We start from the raw sequence: 17118 nt of genomic DNA on the forward strand, positions 1-17118 counted from the left end.
GATATAAAGTGGATCAATCTTGGATATAACAGTATGGATTTAAAGCCCAAAGAGGCTGAAGTTCCAGGCTGGATAGAAAATCCCCTGTAGAGGCGAGAAAGACAGGGAAAAGACCTGCATAAACATGAAATCGTCAGGATTTAAACAAAACCAAAAGTGAGTAAATCGCTTGTATGGTTCAAAAGTTATTAAACTATGAATCAGAGGTACTTTTTTACTCGTGGGCGAGTGTCTTGGGCTCAGAGGGTTAATGCTCTTATCAAAATGGGATCGGACAACTATGCTTGCAGGGTTTCCCACAGCGCTATGCAGTCGAGGCGTCCGCAACAACAGCCTACCGCCTTAACTACGTCGCCAATTGTTTTTATTTATTTATCTCTCTGTGCCAAATTTCTGTTCAAAGCGCCTGATTTTTTATTTGATTTTGTTTTAATTCACAATTACGGTGGAAAATTAAAGTTTTGTATTTAATGTATTTTTGTTGATTTATAAATGTATTTTAAAACAAATGGTATTGAAAAAATTATCATTAAGGAACCGGCATCAAAACTGAGGTATCAAAGTTGACGTACCACCTTAACTAACAATTTTGTGGGCAAAACCCTGGCTTGCTTTATGCCAGTGTATCATCATTGCAACAAAACAATGACAATACTGGTTATAATATTCTTCAGTAGAGCCTCAAAGGTAATGTATGCTCTATAAATATGCTGAAAAACATAATATGGCTAACTCAAAGCCCATCATGTAACAACCAATGGCCAAATTGACCTGAATGTACTTACTTGGTAATAATAATAATTTAAGCAGCTCAACACCACAACACAAAAACAATGGACCTTATGCATTATAGCAACAGTTACATTTTACAAGCAAAAACAAGCATTTCACAAGGGCATTGGTCAGCTAAATGTATTAACGTAATATGACATCTTCCTGGGGGGATGAAATGTATCTTTGATATTCAGACAAATCTGCCCTTACATCAAAGGGCCATACTTACAGAGACAAGGGTGAGTGGTGTGTAAGCAACTACTAAGCTTCATCACTAATAATATCAAGCTCCTAGTTCTATAATTGGCATGACTCTTCTTTCAAAGGGTTTACAACAGAACCAGAGAAAAAGGATTCCAACAAGGGAGCCTTGTTGTTAGTCAAGGCTACAAAGTACTGCAGTGTTAAAGCAGGGAATATGCAGTAAACCTGAAGTGAAATTAGTTACCATTTAAGGCCTAATTTAAGATCAGTTTCATACATTTTAAGACCTCATCACCAAGGATTTTTCAGACACCTGGTCTTATATGTAATCCACAGTGTCGAGCCAAAACAGCACAACGTAGTGGACATTCACACAGCCTGCTTTGGTTCCTGCTTTAATTTTAAGCAGAGAAAGTGTGTTTGTCATTCAGGTAGAGAGGACAGCGACGTTGTGGTGTTTCAGCAGTTGTTGCAGTAATTTAAAGCCAAGAAAATGTGTACAGAGTAGGTCCAGAGTGAGCACAGGCTTTTATGACTGCCAATATAGCCAGCGTCTAATGTTAGCTACTCCGCTGTGTTGTGGAGTAATGTCTGCCTATGTGAGACTAGCGTCTAGCAACATTGTTGGATGCTGCGTTCTTAACCTAGCAACCTCTGTGAACTTCAAGACACTGGGGAGAAAGGGCCAGGGGAGAGGACATTCCCCAGTGATTACAATTTTGACTGCAGTAACTATTTTAAACACTAGTTGTCAGTATTACATATTGTACATTCAATCATTTTAAGGGCCTTAATTTTCACTAAATTGATTTATCAACAACTAATACTTTTTAAAAGACCCTGTGGACACTTGTATTGTGTGTGTGTGTGTGTGTGTGTGTGTGTGTGTGTGTGTGTGTGTGTGTGTGTGTGTGTGTGTGTGTGTTGTCAATGACGAAGCACTCACCTTCACCAACTTCAAAGTCCTTAAATGCCAGCTCAGATCCCGAGTCATCCAGCAGCACTTCTCCATTAAGTGTGAACATCATGGTTTGTTCGTTGAGATCCACCATGCAGCCCACCACGTCCCCTGTCTGCCAGGCACGCCCAAAGTGCTCATTACCCTGGTGCCAACGCTGGACCTAAGAAAAAAGATATTTATACATTTTATGACTCTTTTGGACTAATTAAGAAACTGCTTCTACTGCAGTGCCAAGAAACTGAACAAACGAAATTTGTAGAGCAAAGAAAAATCCAGACACCTTGAAGCCATCAAAGACAAAAGCCTGGTCATCTGATCCCAGCTCCTGGTCTGGGAGGCATCCTGGCCTGGCCCAGCCCACCCTCATTTCTCCTGCAGTCAATACCTGGAGGAGAAGCAGGAACCGGGTGATAACTACCGGGTGGTACACAAACACTGTTCTCAATGTTCAAATTCATGTGTAGAGCCCCTGGCAATACTAGGAGTAAAGTCTTATGTCTTGTCAAGCCTTCTTAGTGTTTTAAAAATAGCTATTTTGAGACAAGTATAAAAGCACCCCTAGCACTCCCACTCAAAAGGCCGTTTGAATGAAAAACAAGAATACGGTTAATCTTAAAAGTGGCACTTCCGTCCTAATTCTGCTTTTAAACGAAAGTTTGACTCTGGTACATTCACAAAAAGACCTTAGGTTGCATTTTGGCAAGAGTTACTTTTTGACAATGAAACCTGTGTTTCTGAAACCTGCTCCTCTTAAATATCTGCACAGATTATGATGCTAAGCTTCAAGTTTCTTTTACCAATGACTGCTGATTTCTTCTATTGTTATTCAACTGGTGCTCAGAGGGATATTTGTCTCTTTCAGTTGTCAGTCTGGTTAAACCATTGTATAGCGTTTTGTTCCTAATGTACAAAACAAACCCTTCATACTAAATAACATGTATTTTAAAAAAGTACTTTCTGCAACCTGAAAGAATGAAATACCATTTAAACATAGAGAACATCTGTCAGCCATCTAACTGTACCCAATCAAGCTTTTGTGACCAGACATTCCTAACATATGAACAGTAGTGTATACTGTATTTCAGAGCATTATCATAGCTCTCATCATGTCTCTTCTTACCTCCAGCTCAAAGTACCACTTCCCTGCGTTAACACAGTAGGTTTTTTCTGCTCTGAAAATGCGGAACCTCTCAGTAGATATGTTGCTAGGGTCAGATTGAGCTGCTGGATGAGAAGAAGGCAGTGAGGGAGGGGGGTTATGGGTACATTATTGTGGAACCAATAGCATCTTATCATCACATGTTGTACTTTAGTATAATGAGGGTTGTCATTTTGGCCCTCAACAATTATTATATAAAATGTACAAATATTCTTAATAAAAGACAAGTATTTGAATGAAGAAATTATACAATGAAGGGTATGCATTTTACCATGGTCCTGGTCAGGAGCTTCCAGGTTGTATCCATATCCCAGCAGAGTCCTCACGGCCTCTCTCAGACTGTCTTTGTTGGACTTCTTGGTTCTCTCATCGAGCAGAATGTAGGGGACCAGACGAGGGTTTCTACGACTCTTCACATCCTCAGAAGAAAAAGAGGCCAGAAGAATATAAACTAAATAACCAATTACTTTATGAATGCAGTGCTGGGTGGGGAAAGTGAAATGGTAGTGCTTGCCCATTCCTCATTACAATCACCGAGCAAGACATGTTCGACCCCTTTATATACATACATTATATACAAAAAAAAAACATTAGTTTTCTTTGTGCATTGGTCAGGAATCTGGTTGAGTTGGGGAATGCGTTGTATCTTCAGCATTATCCACGAGCCATTCAGATTTACCGCTGAAGAAAAAACCAGGGAACCTACAGTTAGTTTGACTATTTAGACTCAGGATTCCTCCCCACCAAGATGGCATGGATGTGATTGGCACACAGTAGCTGTAGGTGTGAATTGGGCACCAACAACACAAACATACACAGGACAGATAGAGGTTGAATGACTAACTAATCGTTCCACAGCTGCCATCCTGATGTGTACACTTCACTACATCTGAGGAGCAGACCAGTCATCCAACTGTTGAACTGCCCCTAAAAAACTGTCATGCAGAAATACAAATAGGGCTGGGTATCAGTAAAAAATGTTTGATACCAATACCGTGACTTTGACACAGGTTTTTGGAGAGAGAAAAAAATAAATAAATAAATAAATAAAAAAAAAATCACTTTTTTTTTTTACCAACAAAGAGAAATTACAACAGTAGCCTACGGCACTAATTTATTTTTCAGCTTCTACTACTGTGCGTCAAGTAGTTTCCCCTGCCTGCCTATATGACGTGTAACGTTAAGACAGCCAATCAACAGCATTATTAGATCTTGGCCCGCTGACTGAGGAAATTTACTGTTTAGGTATTGTAGTGGCCATTTTTCGATAAGTATGGAATTCTGTACCCAGCCCCTGATACAGGAAACACAAAGTCATCACTCTCTGTCTCAACACATAAACAAACCCACACACAGTGCCCAGTATTTCCCAACAGTCTCTCCTACCTGTTGGATGCCATAGGTCCAGCCCTGGCGGATGCGATCCCTTGCCCAGACATTGTGCGCGTTCTCAGCCAGTTTGTCCACCATGGCTTCCTGGGTGGAGGTCAGTTTGATGTGACTCAGGTCCAGAGGAGCAGGTTTATAACCACCGGACAACTCATAGCTGCACAGATAGAGTTGAATCAGGGAATCTTTAGCTAGCCAGCTGCTCGACAACCTTTATTGACTGATGTCTAAAAACTTCTGGTAATCTCATCATCCAAATATCCTTTTAGTTCCACCCTATTAATCATTTCATTAAACATCACATTGTCCCCATCCTTGGATCATTACATCATGTAAGTATAATTCTGCATCATGACCCTGTTGAGTTGTGGCATTACTTTTTTTGGTCGAAGTGACTTACGTTGGTGATAGTTTCAGGCTCTTGACTTTCTCTACAGCGTGTTCATCTGCTAGGCCAACATGGCAACCCAAGGCCAGGAGAGTTCTGCAACACACACAAACACACACATGATCAAACATGTTACCATTAACCATACTCCTTTATGGACCAAATCACCGTGATGTCGCACTAACACAAAAATAGCATCATGAACGTTGATTTGAATTGCGGAGATATGTGATATTCTCAAACTTGTTTATTTGTGTTGTAATTTTCAGCCATAACTGTAACATTTGAATACACTGTATACTGTACAGTGGGGTTCGAAGGTTTGGGCAAAAGAAATGTATAATTGTGCATAAAGAAGCCAAGAAAAGATGGAAAAATCTCCAAAAGGCATCAAATGACAGATTAGACATTTGTATATTATGTCACAAAAAGTTAGATTTTATTTCCATCATTTACACTTCCAAAATAACAGAAAACAAAAAAATTGCATCTGCAAAAGTTTGGGCACCCTGCAGAGTTGAAGCATGCACCGCCCCCTTTGGAAAGCTGAGACCTGACAGCGTCATGGGTTGTTCTCAATCATCGTCTGGAAAGACCAGGTGATGTCAATCTTAAGGTTTTAAATGCCCAGACTCATCTGACCTCACCTCAACAATCAGCACCAAGGCTTCTTCTAAGCTTTGTCTAGAAAACTGAAACTGAAAATAGTTGACGCTCACAAAGCAGGAGAAGGCTATGAGAAGATAGCAAAGGGTTTTTGAATGTCAATATCCTCTGTTCGGAATGTAATTAAGAAATGGCAGTCATCAGGAACAGTGGAAGTTAAAGCAAGATCTGGAAGACCAAGAAAAATATCAGACAGAACATCTCACAGGATTGTGAGAAAAGCAAGTCCAAACCCACGTTTAACTGCACGCTCCATCCAGAAAGACCTGGCAGTCACTGGAGTTGTGCTACACCATTCCACTATAAAGAGATACTTGTACAAATGTGGTCTTCATGGAAGAGTCATCAGAAGAAAACCTTTTCTACGTCCTCACCACAAAAATCAGCGTTTGAAGTTTGCAAATGAACATATAGAAAAGCATGATGCATTGTGGGAACAAGTTCTGTGGACCGATGAGGTTAAAACAGAACTTTTTGGCCGGAATGAGAAAAGGTACGCTAGAGGAAGAAAGGGAACAGAATTTAATGAAAAGAACCTGCAACTGTTAAGCGTGGGGGTGGATCAATCATGCTTTGGGGTTGTATTGCAGCCAGTGGCACAGGGAACATTTCATGAGTAGAAGGAAAAATGGATTCAATAAAATTTCAGCAAATTTTGGACGCTAACTTGATGCCATCTGTGAAAAAGCTGAAGTTAAAGACAGGATGGCTTCTACATATGGATAATTATCCTAAACACACCTCAAAATCCACGGAGGATTACATCAAGAGGCGTAAACTGAAGGATATAAAATCTAACTTTTGTGACATATTATACGAATGTCTAATCTGTCATTTGATACCTTTTGGAGATTTTTCCATCTTTTCTTGGCTTCTTTAACACATTATTATAAATTTTTACCTGGGGTGCCTAAACTTTTAAGCTCCACAGAGGTCATGTTTCTGCTGTGCTTCTTCTCTGTACGGTGTTGCTTTCCTAGTATCTTAAATAAACTAAATCTAGTGTTACAAACAGCAACATCTCATTGCCGGTTGGAGTCATTTTCTTTTGTCTGTGGCCTAGTGTTAATTTTGTCACTTATTTTTAATTTACTCTTAGTCTTGTGTCATATGTCCTTGTTAGTTTAGTCATATTCTGTCATTCACTTTTTTGTTAGTCAAGTTTTAGTCGACTAAAAGTTGTTATTTTAGTATAGTTTTAGTCAAAAGAGAACTCAAGTGTCTTGGTCAAGTTTTAGTCAAAGAATTTGAGTCTTTTTTAAAATAAATTATTTATGATAACCGTTTCAGTCAAATAGTGTTTCACACATCTCAAATATTGTTTAAATGTCATAATTACCTGACAAAATACACTGAATGACTTTTGTTGAATGCAACTCTGTTAAACGCATCTGGTTTTATATTGAGCCTCATCCTTCTTGCAAATACAATCATAAAGAAAAGGGGAACCACGCTTAGTGTGTGTGTGTGGGGGGGGGGGGGGGGGTAAATACTAAGAACAAAGCAATGGGCCTGTTTGGAACAGGCACACGCTCCAAAATTCACGCTGAAAATTAGCTCTCCACGCAAATGTTAGTGAAAGTGTTGACCTAATGTATGAAAGCATCAAACATTTTAGTTTTCTACCCAGAAGGTTTTGTAAACAAACGTTGTGATGAAGTCTATACTGCATGGAAGCGTACTTAGTGGTTAACTGCCATGTCTACAGAAGAATCTTAGAGTTAACTAATGTACAGTATGAACAGATCGTGTCATCAGGGCTTAATGGTGTCACAGATACATTTTGGATCTAAATGTCATATCTTATGTTGCTCACTGCACTGATGCATTACTTGAGAGTCTCCAGAGACATCTGTAAGTTGTAGCTTCTTTCTTGTTCAGGAAGCTTGGAGAACTCCACCAGACAGGGGTGTTGCCGCTTGTTATCATCTCGCACCTGAAACACACAGCCACACATAACAAACAAAAAAAAAAGATTAGGACAGTAAAGGAGTCTGTTGCTTGGCACCATTTGATGTCAGCAAACAGAGGACCCTGGGACACCTGGACGCATCAAGTTATAGAACTGGAGTTACATCCATGTAACTTCCATTTTTTTAGAGCTCTGCTCTTAAACAGATATTACTGGCTGTTTGGGATGTGATGGGTATTATGTGAATTAGTCTATTGAGACAATGTTTCATTTATGGATTTTTGCGGTGCTGCTGGAGGCTCTGCCGAATGTGCCTATTTTTGGCCGGATGTCAACCTGGGTGGATTATGGTGAACTGTTCCTCAGATCTCTGCAGGATAAATCCAGACAGCTAGCTAGACTATCTGTCCAATGTGAGTTTTCTGTTGCACGACTAAAACAACTTTTCAATGTAAACACACGTTCCACCAAAACAAGTTTCTTCATGTGACTATTTTGCAGAGGCACCGTGGCTCCGTCTGGCATTTAGCGCCCACATATGACAATTCTGATAGGTTTAGAGAAATGCAAAAAAACCAGAGCACTTTTCTACAATCCCAGAATGCTGTGTGGACTAGCCAGACCTTCCTCCGCAGTGCTGTGGACAGGGGTCTGACAATGCGAGACCATATTTGAATATACTACAAGAAGTCCCAAGCCCCTGTGGCTGGGTTAGCTCAGTTGGTAGAGCAGGCGCACAGAAATAGAGGTTTAAACCTCAACGCAGCGTCCGCGAGATTAGACTCCGACCTGCGGCCCTGTGCGGCATGTCTTTCCCCTTTCATGTCTTCATCTGTCCATTAAAAGGCCTAAAAGATAATCTAAAAAAAAAAAAAAAAAAAAAAAAAAAGTCTCAGGCCCAGCTCAGTAACAATTGAGGACCCTGCTGGTTGCTAGGCCTATGCACTGAATGAGGTTGAGGATATGACTGACTGACTGACTGGAATTGGATATAACTGCAGAGCACGTAAAACTCTATTTATAGAAAGATGTAATGACCTTGAGTAGAAAGACTAGGTTGGATTGAAGCTCTACCAACTACCATTCAGCCTCCGTCTATCGGGGAGGGGGGATGGGCGGAATTTTCGATTCTTTTGATTCTATCATTAACTACCACCTGTAGTTGTAATTATCTACCACCTGTAGTGGTAGATAATGAAAATGAAAAAAATCTCACAGAGGCAACTGTGGCGATTCTAAAAGGTGTTTTTGCCCCACGTCAGGACGGGAAGGTTGAATTTCTGTTGTCACTGACTGTACGAGTCACATCTAAGACGGCTAGAGCCTGGGTCAGTCCAAGGTTCCTGCTTGTAAAAAATAAGTTTTTCATAGTCACTGTCACACCAAATGCTTGCTTCTAGGGGTGTTACAATTCTCCAAATCCTCGATTTGATTACATTTTTGATTCCAAGGTCACGGTTGGTTTCGATTCTCAATTTTTACATTTATTTTTTATTAAACCACAGGTTGCTATGCCATTTTTAGACTAGACTTTTCTGCAATATAATATCTGACCTTTGTTTGCAATGTACCACACTACATTGTCAAATTTAAAACATTTATTAACAACATAATGTAACAGTAACATATTTCTTCAGTCAACTGGAGGAAAATAACTTGCCATCTAGTTTCTCTTTTGTAACTGCAGTCTTCTTCATAAGAGATGACATTCAAGTTCACAACAAAACAAACAAATAACAATAAAACAGCCATGTCCATAGTGTCTCAACAAAAAGAAATATTTAGCTTTAGTTTTACTCAGGTAACCTATCATTGTAAAAAGCATAAATTCTACAAAAGGGAAGGAAAAAGTCTTTCTCCCGTCTTTCCCTTACACCGTATATACACATAAATCAATCAGGAAACAGTTTGTCAAGCTGACCGGACGTGACATGGGGGCGTGGCAGAATTGACGATTCCATTTTTTTATTCTTGCAGCAGGAGTATTTGCCCTCGCTGCAGGTTTTACCACAAATCTCACAGGTTGATTTCCAGATTGTGACTTAATTTTGTTTGATTTCATGACACCCTTGCTTGCTTGTGGGAAATTGTTGGGTCTTTGTAAATTATGGAGTGTGGTCCAGACTTACTCTATTTGTAAAGTGTCCTGAGACCACTACTGCTGTGATTCGACACTATAAATAAAGTTGAATTGAATTGCCAAGCCACATTAAATATATGTAGCTAAGTAGGCTGCTCAGTTCTGCCATTTTATTCAGACATTACAGCACATTTACGTAACGAGCCACGTTTGGCAGCTGGTGCGATGCTGTTGCTGGAAAAGAAAAATGTGTTGAAAAGTTTAACAATACAAAAGAAGAAGACTTCTTTTGTTCTCTCGCAGGCTGTGTTGACAGATGTCTAAACATAATGCTGGTAATGCCTTCATGTTCATTATTCTTTCTTTTTTTAATCATTTTTAATCATATTAAAAATATGCATTCAATTTTGTGTGGTATAGCAGTGACCAAGCATTTAATGATAGGACTTTAAGTTGACATTATTATATTCATCAACAAAGCTGGCATATTAGTCTATAATATAAGGAGGGAGACAGCTGGTCTGATTATTACTGTGATTGTACAATACACGTTTGTTACCTCTATTGCAAAGCACAGAACAAAGGAAAAATGATTTATGTAGACTGATCTGACATGTGAAGAATCTCCCTAATGAGATCATGCACATTTTGTTTAACTTACGCTATTGTTTTGATGATACTTACATGAGAAATTAATAGTTCTTAATCCGTGAGACAAGATCTGCAATTCATTTATCTCTCTGAATGTTTCACTTTGTGCAGCCTTTACAGTCATCGGTCTGCATTCAATTCAAGAGTTGAAAGTGACCTGCAATGACTTTTACATAAAAGTCACTTGGGCGCTTATTCAAGCATGAGACAAACATGCTAAATTGTCATCAGATTATATAAAGAGGAACACGTGTGAAAGGGACTTATAATCAATGTTTCAAATGCAATATTGAGCTGTTTGTCTGATACTCACTGCACCGTAGGTCCAGCCCAGTTCTATCTTGTTCATCACCCACAGTTCATGGATGTTTTCTGCAAGCTTCTCCCTGATCCTCTCCAAGTGAGGTGGCAGCACAATCTACACACACAACACCCGCACGCACACACACACACACACACAGAAAAACCAACAATGACCAATCATTTCGGACATTGCGTATCTGCTTCAGTCTGTTTTGAGACACACAAAGAGACTGTCATGATGGGTATGAAATAAAACAGTCCTTGGGAAAGTGGCATCAATACAGATTTTTGAAAAGGAGATTTAGAAATAAAACTGATGATAAATAAAGCGAAATAAGCTCATGAAGCAGGATGAAATAACATGTCATAGCAATGATATACAAAGTAATTAAAATTTCTAAATCTATTTCATTATTAGATTCTATATTGTTTATTTATTCATAGAATTATGTATTTAAAATTGTCCTATTTATACAATATAGCACAATCCTGTAAGAAGGTAATAACACTGGCAGTGGTCTGTACCTGGCTGGTGTCCACAGGGGTGGGGGTGAATGCTGCCTGGCTCAAGGTGATGGTGGGTCCCAGCAGGTCTCTGGCTGCAGTCTGGTCCTGACTGGCTTCCAGCTTCAGCTTTTCCCTGGGCAACACTGCCTCATAGCAAGGGGCGTAACCTGGAGGAGGGAGGAACTTAAACTCCCCATGACGGCCCCCGAGGAGGAAACGCACCCTGCAGGGTGACGGGTGACAGGAGGAGGAATCAATAGAAGACATTATGGTTTAGGGGGTATGATTTCAATAGGGAAAATATATTTATGTATGTGAACATCAAAGGAAACAAGTCTGTACCACCACAAAACCAAGCTTGTTAATTAAATGGCATTAGACATTGTCAGTATGGCTGATCATATTTCAGCATTCTGGACAAATTACCAGACAAGAAGAGTAAAATGTATATATATTTGTAAAATATGTATAGTTAAATATTCACAAATACTACAAACAAATGCATTTTATTTTGGTGTTTGGAAGTTCAATAAGTCCTTTAAAGTCCATATCTTTTATTCTTACTAATTCTAGTCTTTATTTGACTGTATAATTACTGCTGCCTTTTTGTTATTTTGCTGGCTTACTTGTATCCAGATTAGAGCCCGACCGATAAAGGACTTTGAAGGCCGATACCGACACAAATATTTGGTTATTTAAAAATTCCAAAATTATATGATATATCAGTCGATATACTGTGTGTATGTATATATGTATAATATATATATATATATATATAAAAAAAAACATATATATATATATATATATATATATATATATATATATATATATATATATGTTTTTTTTAAATCTTGTCACAACAGAACAGAGGAACAAATGTATAAAAATATAAACTTAAGATACGAAACTTAAAGTCCTTTGAAATGAAAATAATCTGTGTTGCCAACAGGGACGTTGTAGGGCGCCCTCTGGTGGACAATGAAACGTCAACGCTCATAACATGGTTGACAGTCCGTTTTTATTTTTTAAATATTAATTTATCAGAAAAATGTATTCGTCATTATGAATGAATGAATTCTTTTTTTTATTATTTTAAATAATATCGGCCGACAGCATCGGCCCGCCGATCTATCAGTCGGGCTCTAATCCAGATGTTCAATAAGTATTGTAAAATATGTTATACCTAATTGTGGAACACTGAATTTTCATTCTGAAAGTGTTCTACAAAGTTGTACAGTGCATATTCAAATTAATATACAATGAAGTGTTATTCTAAAGTAGTTTGAGGGAAATAGCATCCTGTATATTTTAGCAAGAAATAAGCTTTTTCTTTTTACATCTGGCCAGTCAGTTAAGGAGGTCGCAGCTGATTTTTATTATATACTGTAGGGTTACTGGAACTACAAAATATGAGAGAAGTGAAAGGATGTTTTGGCCTCATTTAAAGGTGACTCTATGCTCTGCTTTTTATAAACTTTCATGGTTATATGTTCGATGGTGAGACAAAATATACTCATGTAATCTCTGACAGGAAGGGGGCGGACAGGGTGTGAACTGTTTTCAGTAAAGCACTGACTTGACTCCTGCAGAGAAGCTGGCCACAGGAAAGAAGAGGCCGTCAGAGTTGAAGTTCTCAAACATGCCTTGAACCGGCTGGCCATTGATCCTGAAGGAGATACTGGGCACGCTGAGGTCCAGGCAGCAGCTCACCACATCCTCCGCTCTCAGAAGATGCTGATTGGGTGAGCTAACGGTCCGTGCAATGCAGCCTGCACAGTGGAGAAAGAGTTTCAGTTTGGTTTGAGTAGAACTTTTTATATCTCTGCAATTACAAGTCACCCAAATCTACATCGGTGCTGTCAACACATCCGGGACCGTAATTCTGTTCTTCGCTAGGTATCAACCGATACTGTTTTTTCAAGGCCGATTATTATTAGGTATTAAAACCAATAACCGATATTCAGAATATACAGTGAAAATGAAAATCTTTAAGCCAAAATTAAGATTTTGGAATGGTACAAAATCCAAAACAAAACTTTGTTTAAATGCTTTGAGCAATTATTTAATATATGATACATTTTCAAGATAACACACAGTAAGAGATAGTCAGATGGTGTTGTGTGGGGGGGGCATTAAGTCAGACTCAGTGGTGAGAGAAACTGAAGCAGAGGGACAGACACGGCGCTGTAACAGAGCCACAGTAGAACACTTTTTAATTAACTTTTTAATTTAATTACCATTGCCAGAGCCAATAATCGGTCTATCCTTATTCTTCACAACAGAAGTGCTTCAACAACTCCAAATGATGCCGTAAAAGCGCCTTCATTTCCACTGTCAATTTAAAGTGATACCGTCGACAAAGCGTTACTGCTTTGTAAAAAAGAAATATTCACACATAGATTCTAAGAAGTGTGTTAATAAATTCTTTTTGTACTTTGGAGCGATTGTTCAGCAATAAGCACTGAGAAAAGGAAACCGCATCACACCAGATGAGTCAGGATATGGCCAATAGCTGCAAACGGTGTCTGAACATGGACAGTTACGTTACAGTGAATGGTTTTATTAATATGTTGTCTAATTATTTGAAAATATGTAGAGTAGCTTGTCCTATCTTATTGCTATGCGGAAAGATGTATACATACTATTTAGAGAAAAATACTATCATCTCTCAACACACACACACACACACACACACACACACACACACACACACACACACACACACACACACACACAACCCACACCTCACCTGACCAGAGATGGAGCCCATCAAAGCCATAGGAGTAGAGGTCATCACCCACCCCATTGCCCCCCCACCCCTCGCCCCCGCTGGGGTAGGGTGCGTAGCCATTGGTGTTGGCCCAGCCCACCCTGAGGTGAGAAGCCTCTGCTGTGACAAACGGCAGCGCCTGATCCACGATCATCTCGTAGTACCACTTCCTGTACTGAGCAGAGCCGTCACTGACGCCCAGAAAGATGTTGGGACGCATACTGTCGGGAAGATGAAACAGAGGACACACTGTCAGTCATCTATCTGAAAATAGCTTCTGTGCATCCCGAACATTGAAAGACTTTGTTTTTGTTTGGTTTTTGAATGCAGCTTTGAAGTCATCATCCTAAAAATAAAAAGTACTCAATTTAAATAATTGTTTCATTAAATCAATTTTATCTTTATTATTGTATAATAACTTAACTCGTTTACTACAGTATTGTTAGAGCCGAAATAGATTTTCATAGCATATCCATTCAGCAGCTTCATAAAGTAATATTTACCAGTACCAATCATACATTATATCCTGATATCTATCAGCTAATTTTGGACAATTCCCAACCTGTTTTCTTTGTGGAGCCCTTTGAAATGACATACTGTAATTTAGTGCTGAAAATAAATGTTTTTTTTTTATCATCAATGAGATATTATCATCAGTGATGAACACATCAAAACTGGCTAAAACCGCGACAAATAAGAAAAATACAGATAACTTCATTATTCAGTTTCTACAGTCAACCGAAAATAAAAATAAAAATACACATTCATTCGGCCAGTCATCAACGACAGAGGTGGCACAACAAAAGAAATATACAACAAGAAAAAAAATTAAATAAAAACTGATTAAAGATGATAAAGTGCAATAAAGAGAAAAAAAATTGAAGTGACAAACGTATTGCACATGTGCAAAACACATGTCATTCAAGACAGCTACCCCGCATTCAGCAGCTTAATTGCAGAGGGAATAAATGATTTGGAGTAATTAGTCTTTCTGGGAGGCAGCAGATGGCATTAGTGTAAACTCGCTGGACAAAATATGTTCATGATTAATAATAGGTTTTGCCTTTTGAGAACACATTTTGCCCAGTGAGATAAGGTCACTCTGATGGGCTCCAATGATTTTGGAGCAGACTTTAAGGATATTATTCAGGATGTGTCTGTCCTTCACAGACAAACCGTTGAACCAACAGATGAATGAAAACATTAACAAGCTCTCAATATAAGACAATATAAAATAAGGTATTACAGTACACAGGATCGATCTACACAAAACCAAAAGAGTCAATTATACACAGCAAACTAAAAGTCTGCTGTCCTTTTTAGATGGCCACTGGGCTAAAACTTTGGTAGGCCGCAGCCTCTCCCCAAATCTGTGTCTGCTGAGAAAAGTCAGCGGACAGATGAGAGATAACTCAAGTAGAAGAACACTACGCTTGTTACTATGACTGAGTGCAATAAAATCTTTCTGAGTAAAAAGCCAATACTTAGCGAGTTGTGACAAGCTAAAATGAAAGCTGCATGTATGCAGTCTTACTGTCCTCTTTGCTTGCTACATATTTGACAAATTTGTGTAAAAATGTATCTGCTGGCTGAGACGGCCCAGCTCCTCCTCTCTCTTTCAGTGGTTCCTCCACATAGCTAATTAATGTGCACTTCAATGACGTGACATCAACGGACCTCAGCAGAGCGAGGACAGGCTCAATGACTGATACTGACATCTGTTGAGGTCTGTGACAAATACATCTTTTGTCATGAATATGATTTAGTTTATTGACATTGTAGATTGTTTCCAGTGAGATATTAATGTTATATATAGTGACTTTGCTTTTGTAAACATTACTGTAGCTGCTATACAAACAACATTTAGCCGTGTTATATTTGAAATATTCAACGCTAATCCAGTTAGCAAAAAAATCATGCTGACATTGGACATGTATATGCACACTTCAATATTTGTTTATTTATCTTAAGTCATATCTTCAATGCAATATTGAACAATGTTTTCACACATGGCAACGGGGTGGGTGATAACCACACAGCCCCGGTTAGCCTCTTTTTGTGGATGGCTGGCGGGAGAGCAGACCGTTTTTTGACCGCAGTGAATGTTGTTTTTGGAACGGCAAAAAGCCAAAAAATATGAATTGAAGCAGAATATTTAGTTAGTTTGGTTGAGTTAGATAAAAACCATAAAACCGTTCAATACATTTGCCTTTTGAACTTCAACACTAACAATATATTTGTTTATTTGTTATTTTACATACATTACAAAAGTGCCTTTTGCATTTAACCCATCCTATACATAGGAGCAGTGGGCAGAGTGGGCACAGTAACCCAGCATTTTTACAACACTCTGGAGTTACTTGAAATGTAAAGTGAAAAATTCCAACACAACCCTGCGCAGCAACCACTGGAATCTTGTTCTACAAATAGTATATAACTAACATTATTAGAGTAGGCAAGTCTTTGTCTTCAAATGTGAAGATATACCGGGGTTACAGTTCTTTCCAATTGCATAAACACAATTTTGCAAACTAGGTTGGTTTTAACAATTCACAAAACCACACACCCAAACTGCAAAATACATACATATAGCATTATCAAAATAAACCAAATGGCACACACTTTATTCATGTTACCAGATTTTTGTCTAACCAACTACACACAAAGCACTCTCCTCTTCAGTTTGCTTTGATACTAAAATAGTTCAAACTGTAGAAAATTCTTCAGATTGTTAATTAACATGCACAGACATATTTTTGAACGTACACACACGCTGTTGAAACAGTTATTTTTTTTATTTTCCATCAAACAAGTCAGTGGATCATTGGAACAGCAGATATATTTACACTTGGCTGAACTAAAATATGCCCACAAAATTGCAATAGAAATGTGCAGAGTACTAAAATATTAGGCAGCTAGTTAGCAATTGGAAAAAAAAAAAAAAATCTCTTTTTTTACATGTCGATCAAATGTTAATTTAGAAAAAAACTTTGAAGCTTTACACTACACTAGGGGCGGCTGTGGCTCAGTGGTTGCCTGCCAATCTGAAGGTTGGTGGTTCGATCCCTGGCCCTGCAGTCGCACGTCGAAGTGTCCTTGGGCAAGACACTGAAACCCGAGTTGCCCCCGGTGCTGCGCATCGGAGTGTGAATGTGTGTGAGTGTTTATCTGATGAGCAGGTGGCAGCCTCGGCCGCAGTGTATGAATGTGTGTGAATGGTGAACGTATCCTGTATGATGTAAAAGCGCTTTGAGTAGTCGTTAAGACTAGAAAAGCGCTATATAAATACAGCACATTTACATTTACTATTCAGTACAGCCCAATCTTAAAACCAATATTTGCCATTGAATTTGA

The 17118-nt window shown here is 38.7% G+C and overlaps 1 protein-coding gene across 1 annotated transcript in view; it reads right to left on the reverse strand.

Annotated features, from left to right (window-relative positions):
* ryr2a (ryanodine receptor 2a (cardiac)) overlaps positions 1-17118 on the reverse strand; it is a 250065-nt gene that overhangs the window by 114105 nt on the left and 118842 nt on the right. Inside the window, exons 18-28 of the mRNA XM_032502936.1 lie at positions 13744-13985; positions 12571-12763; positions 11013-11217; positions 10498-10602; positions 7374-7477; positions 4888-4971; positions 4485-4644; positions 3370-3517; positions 3060-3160; positions 2220-2324; positions 1925-2099 (exon numbers count right to left, since the gene is read on the reverse strand). Coding sequence (XP_032358827.1) covers positions 1925-2099; positions 2220-2324; positions 3060-3160; positions 3370-3517; positions 4485-4644; positions 4888-4971; positions 7374-7477; positions 10498-10602; positions 11013-11217; positions 12571-12763; positions 13744-13985 — 1622 coding nt within the window. The remainder of the gene's footprint in view (positions 1-1924; positions 2100-2219; positions 2325-3059; positions 3161-3369; positions 3518-4484; positions 4645-4887; positions 4972-7373; positions 7478-10497; positions 10603-11012; positions 11218-12570; positions 12764-13743; positions 13986-17118) is intronic.

This window comes from Etheostoma spectabile, chromosome 21 (assembly GCF_008692095.1).
Source record: "Etheostoma spectabile isolate EspeVRDwgs_2016 chromosome 21, UIUC_Espe_1.0, whole genome shotgun sequence".
Classification (NCBI taxonomy): Eukaryota; Metazoa; Chordata; class Actinopteri; order Perciformes; family Percidae; genus Etheostoma; species Etheostoma spectabile.